At 35.2% G+C, this 15,575-nt stretch overlaps 1 protein-coding gene across 3 annotated transcripts in view; it reads left to right on the forward strand.

Moving 5' to 3' along the window:
- Window positions 1–15,575, forward strand: part of USP34 (ubiquitin specific peptidase 34) — a 322,401-nt gene that overhangs the window by 183,717 nt on the left and 123,109 nt on the right. For all 3 annotated transcript variants that reach the window (XM_069069036.1, XM_069069034.1, XM_069069035.1), the window contains exons 26-33: window positions 1,531–1,657; window positions 1,750–1,897; window positions 6,245–6,345; window positions 6,924–7,133; window positions 11,874–11,999; window positions 12,492–12,614; window positions 12,723–12,806; window positions 13,301–13,387. In XM_069069036.1, coding sequence (XP_068925137.1) covers window positions 1,531–1,657; window positions 1,750–1,897; window positions 6,245–6,345; window positions 6,924–7,133; window positions 11,874–11,999; window positions 12,492–12,614; window positions 12,723–12,806; window positions 13,301–13,387 — 1,006 coding nt within the window. The remainder of the gene's footprint in view (window positions 1–1,530; window positions 1,658–1,749; window positions 1,898–6,244; window positions 6,346–6,923; window positions 7,134–11,873; window positions 12,000–12,491; window positions 12,615–12,722; window positions 12,807–13,300; window positions 13,388–15,575) is intronic.

Raw genomic sequence — 15,575 nt, forward strand, 5'->3', positions numbered from 1 at the left:
ACTGGGGCCAGTGCTCTTACTCACCGAGCCACCTGGCTGCCACTATATTTATGTTTTATGTTGATAGAAAGTGAAGGTCTCTTTCTCTCAAAAAGGTTCTTCTACCCTAGACTTTTTCTACAACATATATGCAATAGTGATGGTATACTGAAATTACTGGTTGACCTATTTGACAATGCAGTTCTTCTCTGTAGCTCTGCTAATAGACATTTATTTGGTTGAGGATCTCTCCAGGACAATATCCACTCATTCCCCTTGGTTTCTATTACATATAGTATTTGTTTTAGATATTGATTATCTGGACCTATGACTTTATATCCCCTATATTTAGTTGCCTTGAAAACTGAGTTATGGTCAATATGAAAAAAAATTCCTTGTACCATTATAAACTCGGCAATATTTATGGGTTGTTCTACAAAGCTTTCTTTTTGGCTATTTGTTAATGGAGGAGAATATATATTTTACACGCGACTGTTAATATTTTAAAGAGCAGTAATTTTACTCCTTTTGATGTTTCTGCATACCAATGCAGATCAAGACCCCTCCGCAATTTATTGGAGACATTTTTAGTTTATGCTCACATAAATTGTCAACTAGTCATGAATTTTATAGTGATAAACTTCACAAATTACTGAGGTCAATCATAGTAGGACAGAAATTTCTAAAGCTCAATAGCATGCACTGTTGACTTAGCCACTGTGAAAACCCACTTATAATATGTTTACAATGCGTTTTTACCTATTTTAAAAATAAAACTTTTCAATTGCCTTTACCTCTATTGGCTATTTTCTATGTAAAATTTATTTTTCTCCTGAGGAAATAAAATAGCATGTCAACATTGTGCATTTTTTTCCCCCTTTTATTGGAGGGGAAAAGGCAAGGCAGTTGGGGTTAAATGACTTGCCCAAGGTCATAGGGCTAGTAAGTGTTAAGTGTCCGAGGCTGGATTTGAACTCAGGTCCTCCTGACTCCAGGGCTGGTGCTCTGTTCACTGTGCCACCTATACATATATATATACTGTGCTTTCTTATATACCAATTTTCAGAGTATTCAATGTAAGCCACCATTCCTCTTCCCCATTATTGTGATGGTAGAGATTATCTTTGATTTTTTAAAATTGAGATTTCATTTCTAGTAGTTTGGCTCAAAAAAAAAAAGTTGTTGGGAACCAGAGCCATCTTCATGTATGTGGTATTTGTGTATATACATAATTTCTTGTATATATTTAGTTCATTACATTTAAGTTTCCGTTTCAAAATCAGGATTTAAATTTAGTTTTGATTAAACAGTCATATATAGACTAAATTAGAATATATTTAATAATTGTAGCCACCATTTATATAGCATGTTAAAGTTCACAAAACACTATATATTTTATCTTATTTCATTCTCACAATAACTTTGGAAGTTTTTTTAAAATATGCCTGTCAAATTTTTTTTTTTCAATTTTAAGAATTTTTATAAAACAAGAAATAAGATATGGTTATAGTATAGTGACTGTGGTTTTTATATGGATTTTATCTGTTCTAGGTTTGCTTATCATCTGCGACAGTGGCAAATTGAAGGCACTGGTATTAGTAGTCATTTAAAAGCACTTAGTGACAAACAGTCATTACCACTAAGAATTGTATGTCAGCCAGCTGGCCTTCCTGACAAGGTATCATATATTTAATTCCTAAATTAGTATTATTTCCACATGCAAATATTTATTCTTTCATATTTTTACATTGGTCATATTTTGTATTTCAGATGACTATTGAAATGTATCCTAGTGATCAGGTAGCAGACCTTAGGGCAGAAGTAACTCATTGGTATGAAAATTTACAGAAAGAGCAAATAAGTCAACAAGCACAGCTTCAGGAGTTTGGTCAAAGCAGCAGAAAGGGAGAATTTCCTGGTAAGTGGCAGTTCTGATGATCATAATCTTATTTTTCTTCTCTCCGAGTTGATGGAGCCCATGTCCTACTAACAGGTCACCTCTGGGAATATTGCTCAGCTGGGCTTCCCAGGGGACCCAAGCAGAATTTCCTACTACCCTGGTTGAAAGCCTCTATTCAGATAAAGTGAAAAGCCAAACCAAAAGCAAAACCAGTTTATTAGTGTACTAAAGAAGAAATACTTGCTGGATGTAACTTCAGCATTCACAGGAAAGGGACAGTGCTACAGTTGTAAAATGATATTAAGAGAAGGAATCATTCCAGGGAGAACATGGGGGATATTTTGGAGAAATATTTGAAGTGCAACCCATAGGCTTCGTTATTGGAATGTGGAAAGATTCCTTCTTCAAGAACAGAAAAGAAGTGGAAGTGACCACTTTTATAACATTTGTCAAAGAGGTCCATTTGATTTATGACTAAAATTGATTGACATAAGAGAAAGCTAACAGATGTTTCTACTCTAAGGATACCAGATAGTTTTTTCAGCAGTGGATGAGAACTACAGTTTTTGATGCCGTCATATAATTTATTATATTTTATTTTTCCCTCACTTCCTTGAAAAATTTCTAATACATCTTTTTTTTTGCCTTTTGGATGTCAATTGGGGTTAAGTAACTTGCCCAAGGTTACACGGCTAGTTTTTTGTGTTAAGTGTCTGAGGCTGAAACTGAACTCAGGTCCTCAATGGGCCAAACAGACCAAGATTAAACTCTCTTTCATATGAAAGCTTTTAAGAGAGCCACCCTTCCTAAACCTTTTTTCTGCAGACTAAATACTCTCAGTTCGTTTAGTGAATCTATATATGATTATGGAAACTGGTCTCAAAGTGTCCTTCGCTATTCTCGTTGCCTTCCTCTGAATGTTCGAGTTCATTGGTATTATTCTTAACCTCTAGTATCCTCAGTTCTTCGGGTATGGTCTGAACAGGACAGAATACATTGGGGTTTTCACCTTCTAATTTCTGGGAACTATACCTATCTTGAACCCTGGAGCATCTAGGTAATGCAGTAGATAGAGCACTGGACCCTGGTGCTCAGGAGACTCAAGTTCAAAGCTGACCTCAGACACTTTCTAAGCTGTCGGCAAATTGCTTGACCCTGTTAGCCTCCATTTTCTTTTCTGTAAAATGAGCAGGTGGAGATTACAAACTGCTCCAATATCTTTTACCAGAAAACCCCAAATGGAGTTATGAAGAGTCAGACACAACTGAAATACTTCAACAACACTCAAATGCTTCTCTTGTTATAGTCCAAAATTACATTAACTTTTTGGCTGCCAGATCATACTGCTGATTCATATTCAACATGAAGTTCATTAAAACGCACTGATCTGCTTTCTTCTAAGTCTTCACCATCTTGTACTTGTGAAACTGATTTTCTGAAACAAGTTCATACTTTACATTTCTCCTAGTTGGATTTAATCTTTATAGATTTAGCCTAGTGCTGTAGCTTGTCAAGAACTTTCTGGACACTTGACACTGTTATGCATCTGTAAACTGCTTTTGTATCATCTGTAAACTTAAAAACCTTGAACAGCCCAGAGCCAATCAGAAATCCCTAAGGCTTCCTGATGGATGATGCTCTGTAATGAAATTAATCTTTATCAGTGATTTTTGAGAAAGAGATCCTTTGCTTTTATTTCACATAGGAATGAGTCAGCTAGGTGATGAAGTGGATCCAGTGTTGGAACTTGGAGTCAGGAAACTAACCTGAATTTGAATTCTGTCTCAGACTTTTGGTAGCTGTCATTTAATCCTGCTTAGCCTCATTTTCCTCATCTGTACAATGGACATAACAATTGTATTTACCTCATAAGGTTGATGTAAGGATCTAATGAGATAGCAAATATACTGTATGAATGCTAACTAGTTATTAATAGGAGAATTGCAAATAGTCTAGGTTTCTGAAAATAGTTTTATAACTTCCCTTTCACAGCCCCCACCTCCTTCAAACCTATGGATTTTGTTAATGTCTTGATATTTCCCTTTATCTTAGTATTACGAATTCCATATTTCACTTCTTTATATTGCTACACAAAAAGTTACATTGAAAACCACTATAAATTTAAGTGTAAGTCCAGAATTCAAAACAAGAGCCCTTCTTTTCCCACCATTTCATTTTCTTCAGGAAATTGTATTAGCAAGTTGTTATTCTGTCTACCAAAACACATTTATACCAGAATAAAATAGGATGATGGCAGTGTGGTATACCTATATTTTCTTATTTGCCCTTCATGCCAGTCCTATGAGATAAATACTATAAGGTATTATGCACATTTGAAAGATAAAGAAACAAGGAGTTTGCAACTTCCCTTAGATCTAGCTTATGAGGCAGATTTGAAACTATGTCTCCGCTGATTTTCCTGATAACACTTTTTACACTATAGCCTATTACTTATTCTATGCATAAAATGAAAATGTAATAATTCATAAAGTGTGTTCATACTTCAAATGCTTTGTGATTTTTCCCCCCCCCCAGTTTGGGTACTTTTCTCTATTATATCCCTCCAACATTTAGATGATTTTGTTAGTTTCTTTGACCAGAAAATATTTTTCTTCTCTCTCTCTCTCTCTCTCTCTCTCTTTTTCTCTCTCTCTCCCTCTCTCCCTCCCTCCCTCTCTCCCCCCTTCCCTCTCTCTCTCTCTCTCCCCCTCCCTCTCCCCCCCCCCCCCCCCCTTCCTCCCCCCCTCTCTCTTACACTCTCCCCCCCCTCCCTCTCCCCCTCTCCCTTCCTCCCTTTTCCTTTTTGGAGGGTGGTTGGAGTTAAGTGACTTGTGCAAGGTCACATGGCTACTAAGTGCTAACTGTCCAAGGCTGAATTTGAACTCAGGTCCTCCTGCCTCCAGGGCCAGTGCTCTGTTCACTGCGCCACCTAGCCACCCCCTAGAAAATATTCTTTTCCCTTTGCTTTTTAGAGGGCAACTGGTGGTAAGTGACTTGCCCAAGGTCACTCGGCTAGTTTTTGTGTTAAATGTCTGAGTGCAGGTTTGAACTCAGATCTTTCTGACTCCAGGGCCAGTGCTCTACTCACTGCGCCACCTAGACACGCCTAGAAAATAATTTTCTAACCAATATTCTAATGATATTACTTTTCTGATTTGTCTAGGTTGGTCCATGTTCACAGAATATGGAAAAGAAAAGAGGATAGGTTGAAATTGTTCAGTAAAACAAAGCATTTAAATTCTTCTCAAAAGAATGAAAGGAAAAAGTTGTGGGAAATAATCAACATTCAGCTATATGAAAATTTTTCTTGGCATTGTTTTTTGTTCAAAGTCTTGATCCTGCTTTGTGATCTTATCACTTTGTGTTTTCTTAACCTCTTGATATTTCTCCCTTTTTCACCACTAAATTCATGAGGGCAGAAAAACTTTTTATAGTGCTTCTTGTAGTGGAACACAAATATTAAGTACCACCAATGCAGGAGTAGATTCTTACCTGTAAAATGAAGAAACCTAGTCTAGATAATCTCTATTATCCCTTCAGGTTTTCATACTATGATTTTAAGCCCTGCAAATATCTAAGGATTGAATAAAGTTTGAAGATCTTGATTGCCAAGAACACAGATTTTAACAATGATATTGATAGAATTTCATGGATATATTTATTGGGCATGTGAAATTTTTGTGCCAATTACATATTGATGCTCTCACTTCCATTGTTATAATTTGATTTTTTAAAAATATACATTCCTTTGACTTGAGTATGAAGAAATTTTTTAAAAGTTTCAGATGAGCCCTTCAGAGATGACAATTCTAGTTCTTTTCCTCTTTCATGCCTGCCTTTGTCATACCCAGTTTTTCTTTTCCTTTTTTTGTCATAGTGCTATTCCTTTTGCTTCTTATTCTATGATTTCTAGAGCCCATTCCTTTGTTTTTCATCCTCTACTAATCATTACCATCTACGCTGTAAAACCTGGTTTCCTTTTTGATTAGTATTTTCTATTTCTTTAGATTGATGTTAGAGGATGGAAGTAGCTGTGGGAGAGCAAATTATTTGCCAACTAGAAGCCTTCCTTACTCTTAATACTCATGAAACCTTTGTGAATTCTCATTCATAACTGAAAGCAATTGTAGGGTTATTTAGTTCTACTGGTATTTCCAGAAAGCTGTTTTGTAATTACTTATTTCTCAGATTTCAAAATATTTACAGAAAATATCATTAGCACACTGTCTTTTACTTTCACATTTTAGGAATAAAATTTAACTGTTTTGGTGTTTTTGCTTTCACTACTCTTTGAAATAGATGATTTAAAAATATATCTAAAGATACTTCCTTTAAAAAGTTCCATGCATTTGCGTTTTTTTCAAGGTGGTCTCATGGGACCTGTTAGAATGATTTCATCTGGTCATGAACTAACAACAGACTATGATGAGAAAACACTTCATGAACTGGGATTTAAGGATATGCAGGTACTCATTCTAAAAGATATTTTTAAAATTTTATGGTATGTTATTTTTATTTTCATGGTTTTGGGACTGAGGTTTCTGGCAAATTTTATTGAATTTATTATCATTCATTTGATATTTTCTTTTTGGGAAGATATTATATTGCCACACTGAGATATTTCAGAAACAACTTTCAGTTTGTACTGCTGAAGAATAGCCACCTTCTATGTTAGCTGAAAAATGGCACCAGATAGGTGCCTTCATTAAAATGACCTTAAATTCTTAAATAAATGATACAACCAAAGCATAAATATGTAACTAACATGCTGTTTATATGTTAATACAATGTTACCCATTATATTTTATTATATTACACTATGAGCATAGTACTGTAGGATACTTATAAATGAGAGAAAACATGCATCTTTTTTTCTCCGAAAACAAATGCCATTTATTTCACATACTGTTTTCAACCTTAAAAAAAATCATACCAAAAAAAAAATTCTCTGTACTGTATTCTTAAACTTGTAGAAATTCAACTTTAATGCACAGACCACAAAATGGAAATAATGATTGTTTCTTTCTGCCCCCTCCATTTCTAGATGGTATTTGTTTCACTGGGAGCACCAAGACGAGAACGGAAAGGAGAAGGTGTTCAGTTACCGGCGTCTTGCCTCCCGCCGCCCCAGAAGGACAACATTCCAATGCTTCTGCTCTTACAGGAGCCTCATCTTACCACCCTGTTTGATTTATTAGAAATGCTTGCATCATTTAAACCTCCTTCTGGAGAAGTGACAATGGAAGATATTGAGGTGATTAATTCAGTTTTTTGTTTTATGGGACTTTTAAATTATTTGGATTGGAGAAATGGCTTTTTCCTACATGTTTTTAATTGCTTTAAAATGAGAAAAATATGTAACTAACTGCTCACATTTCCCTTGTATCTATCTGCTTGAATTCTTTACTTAATTTTTCTAGAAATATAAGAGTATTCCTAGGTCATTAGTATGCTTTATTAAGCAGCAGCTACCGAATGCTTTGTGAGCCATGAATTATCAGTGAAGCTAAATATAAGTACAATGATTTCATGCTATAAAAAGAATATTAGGGGGCGGCCAGGTAGCACAGCAAGTAAGAGCACTGGCTCCAGTGTTGGGATGACCTGGGATCGAAACCGGGCTCAGATACTTAGCACCCACCCAGAAATAACTGGCCATGTAACCTTTGAGCAAGTTACTTAACCCCGATTGCTTTAAAAAAAAAAAGAATATTAGGGTTTTTTTTCCCCTTCATTGATTGGTAGTTCTGTGCATGTCTTCCCCATCCTATTAAAGGGATTCCTTGCACATGTCGTGAGGAGCCAGTGAAGTAGCAGTTGCTTCCAGATTCTATACCAGCATAGTTATCATGGTCATGTAGTATAAAATCCTTCTGCTTTATGTTTTTTGTTTGGCAAAATTAGTTTAAAGTCACTTAATTTATTTCATAGCTTCCTGTCCCATTCCAGTTTTTTGTTCCTCCCCCATTTCACACAAGTGCTTTACATTCCCTCTCTCCCTCCCTCCCTCCCTCCCTCTCTATCCTTCCTTTCATTTATCTCATCTCTCCCTTTTAGAACATCCCCCCATATCCCTCTTTTTATTCTCATCTCTCTTCCTTTCTTCTTTTCTCCCTTTCATTCATTCAGGAAACATGTATTATACACCTACTATGTGCCACATATTGTGCTAAACACTAGGGATTTAAAAAAAGGCAAAAGACACCCTGCTTAGGGTGTTTATAATCTAATGGGGGAGGCAACATGCAGACAAATATATACAATTTTTATTGGGACTTATAGGAAGCCAGGGAGATCAGTAGTGATCAGAGGAGGGAGAATGTTCCAGGCATGTGAGATAACCAGAGAAGATCACCTTAGCTGAGAGATGGAATGTCTTGTTCATGGAACAGTGCAGAGAGCAGTGTCACTGTGATGAAGAGAATGTGTGGGGCAATAAAGTGTTCCAAGAATACTGGAAATATAGGAGGGGAACAGGTTATCAGGGGCTTTGAATGCCAAATAGATCCTTTTTCATTTGTTGCTGGAGGTAATAGGAAGTCACTGGAGATTGTTGAGTAGAGGATTAAGATGGTCAGATGTACATTTTAGGAAGATCACCTTAGTGGCTGAATGAAGAATGGATTTGAATGGGGCATATAGGCAGACCCACCAGCATAATATTGGAATGATTAGGTATTGCACCTGAGTAGTATCAGTGTCAATTTCATAGGAAAAGAAGGGAACATATTCAAGAGATTTTGCAAAGATGAAATTGACAACCCTTGGTCACAGATTGGATTTGAGGGTAAGAGATAGGAGTCCAGCATAACTCCTAGTTTTTAACCTGAGGGACTGGGAGGTTGGTGTTGCCCTCTACAGAAATAGGGAAGGTAGAAGTGGGGATCGTTCCGGGATATAGATAATGTGTTCTGTGGAATTTCAGATGTTTACTGGACATTCAGTCTGAAAGGTAGTTGGAGATGTAAAATTGAAGATCAGCAGACAAATTGGGGCAGGAAAGTTAGGTTTGAGAATCATCAAATTATAATTAAATCCATGATAGCTGATGAGATCATTAAATGAACTAATGTAGAGTTAGAAGAGAAGAGGTCCCAGGATAAAACCCTGAGGGACACTGGTGTTTAGAGAGAAGACTGTAGGAAAAGATTGTGTAAAAGAGACAGAAGGAGGGATCAGATAGTTATGAATAAAAGCAGAAAGTGCAGTGTCCTGAAACCTTAAAAAAAAAGAGAGTATAAAAGAGAAAAGGGTGATCAACAGTATCAAAGGCTGCAGAGAGGTCAAGGAGAATGAAGATTTTGAAAAGGCCATTGCATTTGGCAACTTGGAAACCATTAACAGTTTTGGAGAGAGCAGTTTTGGTGGAAATACAACGCCAAATCATAAGGGGCTAAGAGGAAAGTAAGAGGAGAGAAAGTTGAGGCACCTATTTTAGATGGCCTTTTCAGTGTATTTAATTACAAAGGACAGAAGAGATAGAAGACGATAGTTAGCAGGCATGGAAGGAATAAGTTATGTTTTTTTCAGAATAGAAGAGCCATGGGCATGTTTGTAGTAAGTAGAGCCAGTAAGACGGGGAGAGATTGAAAATAAGTAGAGTAAAGATTTAGACAGAGGAGGAAATCTGTACAAGAAATTGCTATGGAATGAGATCACTAGATTTTTTTTTTAATTAAAAATTTTTTTTTTGCCTTTTGGAGGGCAGTTGGGGTTAAGTAACTTGCCCAAGGTTACATGGCTAGTAGTTTTGTGTGGGTGTTAAGTGTCTGAGGCCGGAACCGAACTCAGGACCTCCTGACTCAGGGGCCAGCGCTTTACTCACTGTGCCACCTAGCCACCCCATGGAATGAGATCACTTGAATAAGTAGAGGAGTTAGCCTTTATAGAGAGTAAGGCTGCTTTATCATGTGAGATAGGGGTGCAGGAGGAAAATATGGCAGAAAGCACCTGAGTGATAGGAAATGAGGAAAAGGGGGAAAAGGGAATTCACAACAGATAGCCTCAATTTTTTTCCTACAAAATATGAGGCAAAGTTTTCTGCTGAGATTGTGGGGGTAGGTGAAGCCATGGGAGGTTCAAGGAAGGAAGAAAACGTGCCTCCTCATTTTTTAAAAATAACTCTTCGTCTTTATACTCCTTGTTATCTTAAGTTTCATTTTGTATTCATTCCTCTATTCCTACTATAAATATAATGACTTAAATAACAAAATGTTTTTTTGCCATAAAGGACACTAGAACTACCACATTTGACTTATAATACTACAGCTTCAGATATGATTATAGAGAAGATAGGAATGGTGCTGAAGAGGACAGAGTCGAGTTAATTAGGTCAAGTATACATTGAGCAAATTTGTGTTAGAGACAACATGCTTGTCAGAGCATTCAGGCATAGGGGAAAAAACAGATCTCAGACCTTATTAATTTCAAGATGCCATTAATGCCAAAAAGGCATAAGGGCACATCAACAAATGCCAGTATATATGTGCCTCTTTCTGTGTGTGTGTGTGTGTGTGTGTGTGTGTAGATACCTACTTTCTAATGCATACTTTCCATTCTATACCAACACTTCTAAACTCTTCTATACATACGCATTTAAGGTATCTTAATTGTTAGAAATAGGCAGGCTTTTGTAAACAGTATTCTCTGGTTGGCCATTTCAATTCTATCATGCAATTGACTAAAAGATATATAGGATACAACATCCTACTGTGCTTATTTGTTTTCTGTGAAAAAGCATTTAATTTGTTAGAGCAAAATACTACCTTAAAATCAAGACTATTCCATCAAGATGTCTCTCATCCATACCTCAAAAACATACACAATTCCTTAAAAAATACAAAAGAAGATACATTATGATCATAAGCAGAAAACAGAAACATGCTCACCAAAGGTATTTACTAGTGTGATGAATTTCAAGTTGATTAGGTACTCTCTATGAATATTGAGTTCCTCCCAATGTTCCTATCTGCAGATGACATAATGGTTCTAAAAAGCCTTGGAATATTGCAGAATCTCGTAAGAGTTGTTACGGCCAGAAAAATTATCACTGTTAGCTAGACTTTTGCTAGCCTCTTAGGTATTGTCTAGTTTTGGTTTCAAAAGCTTTTTATATTAGAGATATGATGCTTTGCTACCTACCTCAGAATTTTTAATGTGTTTTGAGGAATGTCCTTTGCAAACCTTAAACTTCTATGTAAATCTGGTAGAAAAACGTATGCCAATTATACATTCCAGTAAATTTAAGATCTCTCCCCCTCCCCTGCTGTACTTAATGTCTCCTTACATTACAGTTAGCACTCAGTATATATTGTTGAATTTTAACCCAGACAGTTCTTAGAATAAAATAGAAATTATAAATCTGATTTGAAAAAATTCCAGAAGAAAATTAAAAGTCTGAGGGAAAATTTCTAGAAAATGATTCAGTAGCACATCTGATATATTAATTATGACTACCTTTGTCTGAACCATTATAGTCAAGTAAGTAGTTCTCTTTGTTATTCTTCTAGTCCCCTAACATTATTGCATATCCAGTTTTGGAATTAATAAATTCTAGAAGTAATGTCACATTTGAAACTGAAAGTATTTCTTTTGAATATCTTGTTAGGACCATGGTGTTGGGAATGATTATATATACCTGTGATCCTAGCTGCAGAGGGGTGGCTAAAGCTGGTGCATCCCTTGGGTTTCAGAGTTTTGAGTTGCAGTGGGGATGATTGTGATCAGCTTTCTGCACTAAGTAGATCTGATGAGCCTCTGGTATCAGAGGGCATAAGCAGGAGCCAACTAGCCCAGGTCAAAAAAAACAAACCACAAACAGTTTAAAGCTCTCATGCCAATCAATATTAGTATTGGAACAGTGAGTGGCTGTTCCACTGTTACTGAGATAGCACAACCAGTCTCAAATTTTTTAAAAATTTCATTCAGTTTAAATTTTTAATAAAAGGCATTCTGTATTTTTGCATTACGTTCTATATTACTTCTGTTTGTCTAGAGTGCAAGATGTGAAGAACTTCACCTTCATGCAGAAAATCTATCCAGACGTGTCTGGGAGTTGCTAATGCTTCTTCCTACATGTCCTAACATGCTACAAGCATTCCAAACAATTTCAGATGAGCAGGTAAGCCCATTGGATCAAGTCTCCGTTTTAAGAAAGCATTACTGGTTATGAGATCATTTATTAAAATAGCCCTTTGGAGGATTTTATTCTCTTCTCTAGATACATGAAGATAATTGTTGACTGTGTCATACATAGTCATAAAAACATCTTGTGGCAAAGACCAGCAAAACTCCAAAGCACTTTTAATGCTTAAATCCCAGCTCTGCCAGCTACTGTAGATTTGACTGTGTGCAAGTCCTTTACCCTCTCGTAAAATGAAAGGGTTAGGGTAGATAATCTTTAAAATCTTTCTGGTTCTATTTTTTGTAACCTGATTTCTGGAAACTTTAGTTTGGTCACTGGTATTAATAGAGCCAGTCATTAGATTTTTGTAACCTATTTCAGGGCATGTTTGTTTGATGATTGATAATTGGTAACTTTTCTTAAGAATCGATTTTTCATTGTTACATTTAAAACAACCTGAAAACCACATTTTATTCATCTTATTTGAAGGGTAATGATGGGCTTAATTGGAAAGAACTTCTAAGAATAAAGAGTGCTCACAAATTGTTATATGCGCTTGAAATCATTGAGGCATTGGGTAAACCTAACAGAAGAATAAGGCGAGAGTCTACGGTAATTACATTCCACTTGTCATCTCTGTAGTTCTGTAGTAAAATTTTTCACACATTAACTGAAGTCTCAAGTGATATTGCTTGTAATTAGTTCCCTTTCTTTGTTCAGGGAAGTTATAGTGATCTTTATCCAGACTCTGATGATTCAAGTGAAGATCAAATAGAAAACAGCAAAAATACCTGGAGCTGCAAGGTTTGATTAAATTTTTTGTACTAATAGTGATTGCTGATCATGATCTGTAATTTGATTTAATCAATTTAAACAACTATATTTCATTTAAAATTTTATTTTCAAGGTGATTAAAGGTTAAGATTTTTATAATACTGTTTTATTGCTTTCTTATCAGTTATGAGAACCTAGTTTCCTGTAGTTGTTATGTCTTGAACTCCTTTTATCAGCAGTCGTGGTATTTTTCACCATGAAAGTGTTAGAAACCCATAATTCCTGGAACTCTATACTGTTAATGTAATCTTTTTGAATTTATAACTTTTGCAAAAGCATTCTTTAAAAGGGTTTGCTTCATCTTTTTTTCAAAAAATTACATTGATAGTGTGTCAGATGAAAATTACATCTGTTAAAATGTTAAATTTTCACTTCTTTTTGTCAAGTAATTTTAACAATTAGTTTTTTTATGACATTATGTAACTGTTGCTTCTTTTCTTCACTCTCCTCTAATTTTCATTCAGTTTGTTGCTGCTGGAGGACTTCAACAGTTATTAGAAATCTTTAATTCTGGAATTTTAGAGCCTAAGGAGCAGGAATCATGGACTGTGGTAAGGGAAAACTGTTTAACCCTATTTAGAAGTTAACCTCTTGTGTTTTAAACATTTCCCTTGTCAACAGCATATACAGTTTCTTCCAAAAATTATGTTGCAAGGTCTATATATATATATACCTATATATATATATTAAACATGTAGAAATGACAAATTTTAAAGATATAATATATTTGATAAATCATCTATTGTGGGATGAAGATGATCTGTCTAATCCCGTGATAGTCAGGTTAGCAAAGATAGAGAGGTTAGTTTTGAAATGCCTGTTCCTTTTAGCTAATGTAATGGTATGAATTGTAATATTAATCTTTTTTTTTTTTTTTTTTTGCTTTTTTGGAGGGCAATTGGGGTTAAGTGACTTGTCCAAAGTCACACAGCTAGTTTTTGTGTTAAGTGTCAGATGCAGGATTTGAACTCAGGTCCTCCTGACTCCAGGGCCGATGCTCTATTCACTGTGCCACCTAAGCCCCACCTTGTAATATTAATCTTGATAAAATTAGTTTTATTTGCTTGTTTCTAACTCACATTTTACAAACACTTTTTCATTTTGTTTTGTTAAAACAAGAATAATTATATTATTAAATTTTTAAAAATCAGATAAACATCAGATCAGAAGATCTCAAAGGGAACTTTAATTCTACTTAGAAGCCATATTTTATTAGATTTTCATATTTTTGAAAGTGTTACAAGAAAAAATAAAATGTTTTGTTATTTCTTTTCTGTTTGAAGTTTACAGAAACTAATGTTTTAGTATCTTCTGATACCCAGATTTCTTGACAAGTAATGTAGTGACAGCACTGAGATAATGTTATTAAGGTCAAGAGGTGAAAAATAAAATTAAGTGAGCACATAAGTTTATACTTTGGTATAGTTTTCAATACTTCACACAGGCTGGTTGTTTTTTAATTGGAATTAATTTTACAATTTTAGTTTTTCCTTTTTTGCTTGTAAAATACAACTTTTATATTTTCATTTCTATTTTAGATAGTACCATGCCTGCATACTGTGGGGATGCATGGGGGTATGAGACCCTTACTACAAAGGAATTTACAGGCTATCAAGGAAGATATAAAAAGTATACAAATAATGCTGGTATAGGATACTTACTCACAAATTTTATCAGAGCTATATAGGGTATTTTGAGAGAGTACTTGGGAGAGCAAGAATGCTTTTTTTTTGCATCTGATTAAGCATAACAATTTTAGGGCAAGTAGCATATCAATCAGTTAATTCAACAAATTTTTAAAGTGCCTTCATTGTGCTGTATTTGGGGAAATTATGAGAAAAGGCACTAGTAGATGGGGAATCAGCAAAAGCATCATATTTCAGGCACAGAGGAACATTCTACGCCAAGAGCATTTGAGCTGGAGAGTGAAAAATTGTTAGTATTTTCATTGTCATATATGAGAACAACCACTTCAGGTAGAAGAAGAATGCAGCGAATTTTTATAATGTACAATTTGAGCTCTTAGGGAGTTTAGAGATCCACTGCTTCTTCATTTTGTAGATGATGAAACTTAAGGTCTCTGAAATAAAATGATTGAATTTATATAGCCAGATTCTAGTAAGGTGAAAAATTAATCTGATTCAGTTGAAACATAGATTTTGTGAGTGTCAGTACGAAACTGGAAATAGTTTGGGTTGGGGGACATGGGTGTAGTTCACATCTTGAATATTGGTAAAACTTAGTTTTTAGGCTTGGCTAATATATGATCTTCATACATTGCTTTAAAAATTGTAAAAACTTTACATAGGTCATGTAATTTAAGCCCTACAAAAGCTGTGTAATTTATTCTACAAGTATGATTATGTAATTTCTAGATGAAGGAGCTCAAGTACAGACATTAATTAACCTGCTTTTATGCATACATTGAGACATAGATCAGAACTCAGTTCTTTCTGATTTCAGGACTAGTATACTTTCACTACTCCACCATATAGTTTGCTGTTAGAAGACCCACAAAGGGTTGTTGAGCAGAGAATTAAAACGAGAAGTATTCAGAAAATTACTTTGACAGCAGGGTGTGTAGTTGTTTAAAAGGCATTGAAATTAGGAGTCAGGCGTAACACTAGAAAAATAATCTCAAGATGATATGCATACAAGGTTTTATGATTAATTACATATAGAGAGGGAAGAGTCCGATATTATAGTCAGACTTTTTTTCTTTAGTAACTTAGTTGTTTT

The sequence above is a fragment of the Petaurus breviceps genome, unplaced genomic scaffold (genome assembly GCF_028583685.1).
Source record: "Petaurus breviceps papuanus isolate PSGF00001 unplaced genomic scaffold, PetGlider_PUasm1.0 90775, whole genome shotgun sequence".
NCBI lineage: Eukaryota > Metazoa > Chordata > Mammalia > Diprotodontia > Petauridae > Petaurus > Petaurus breviceps.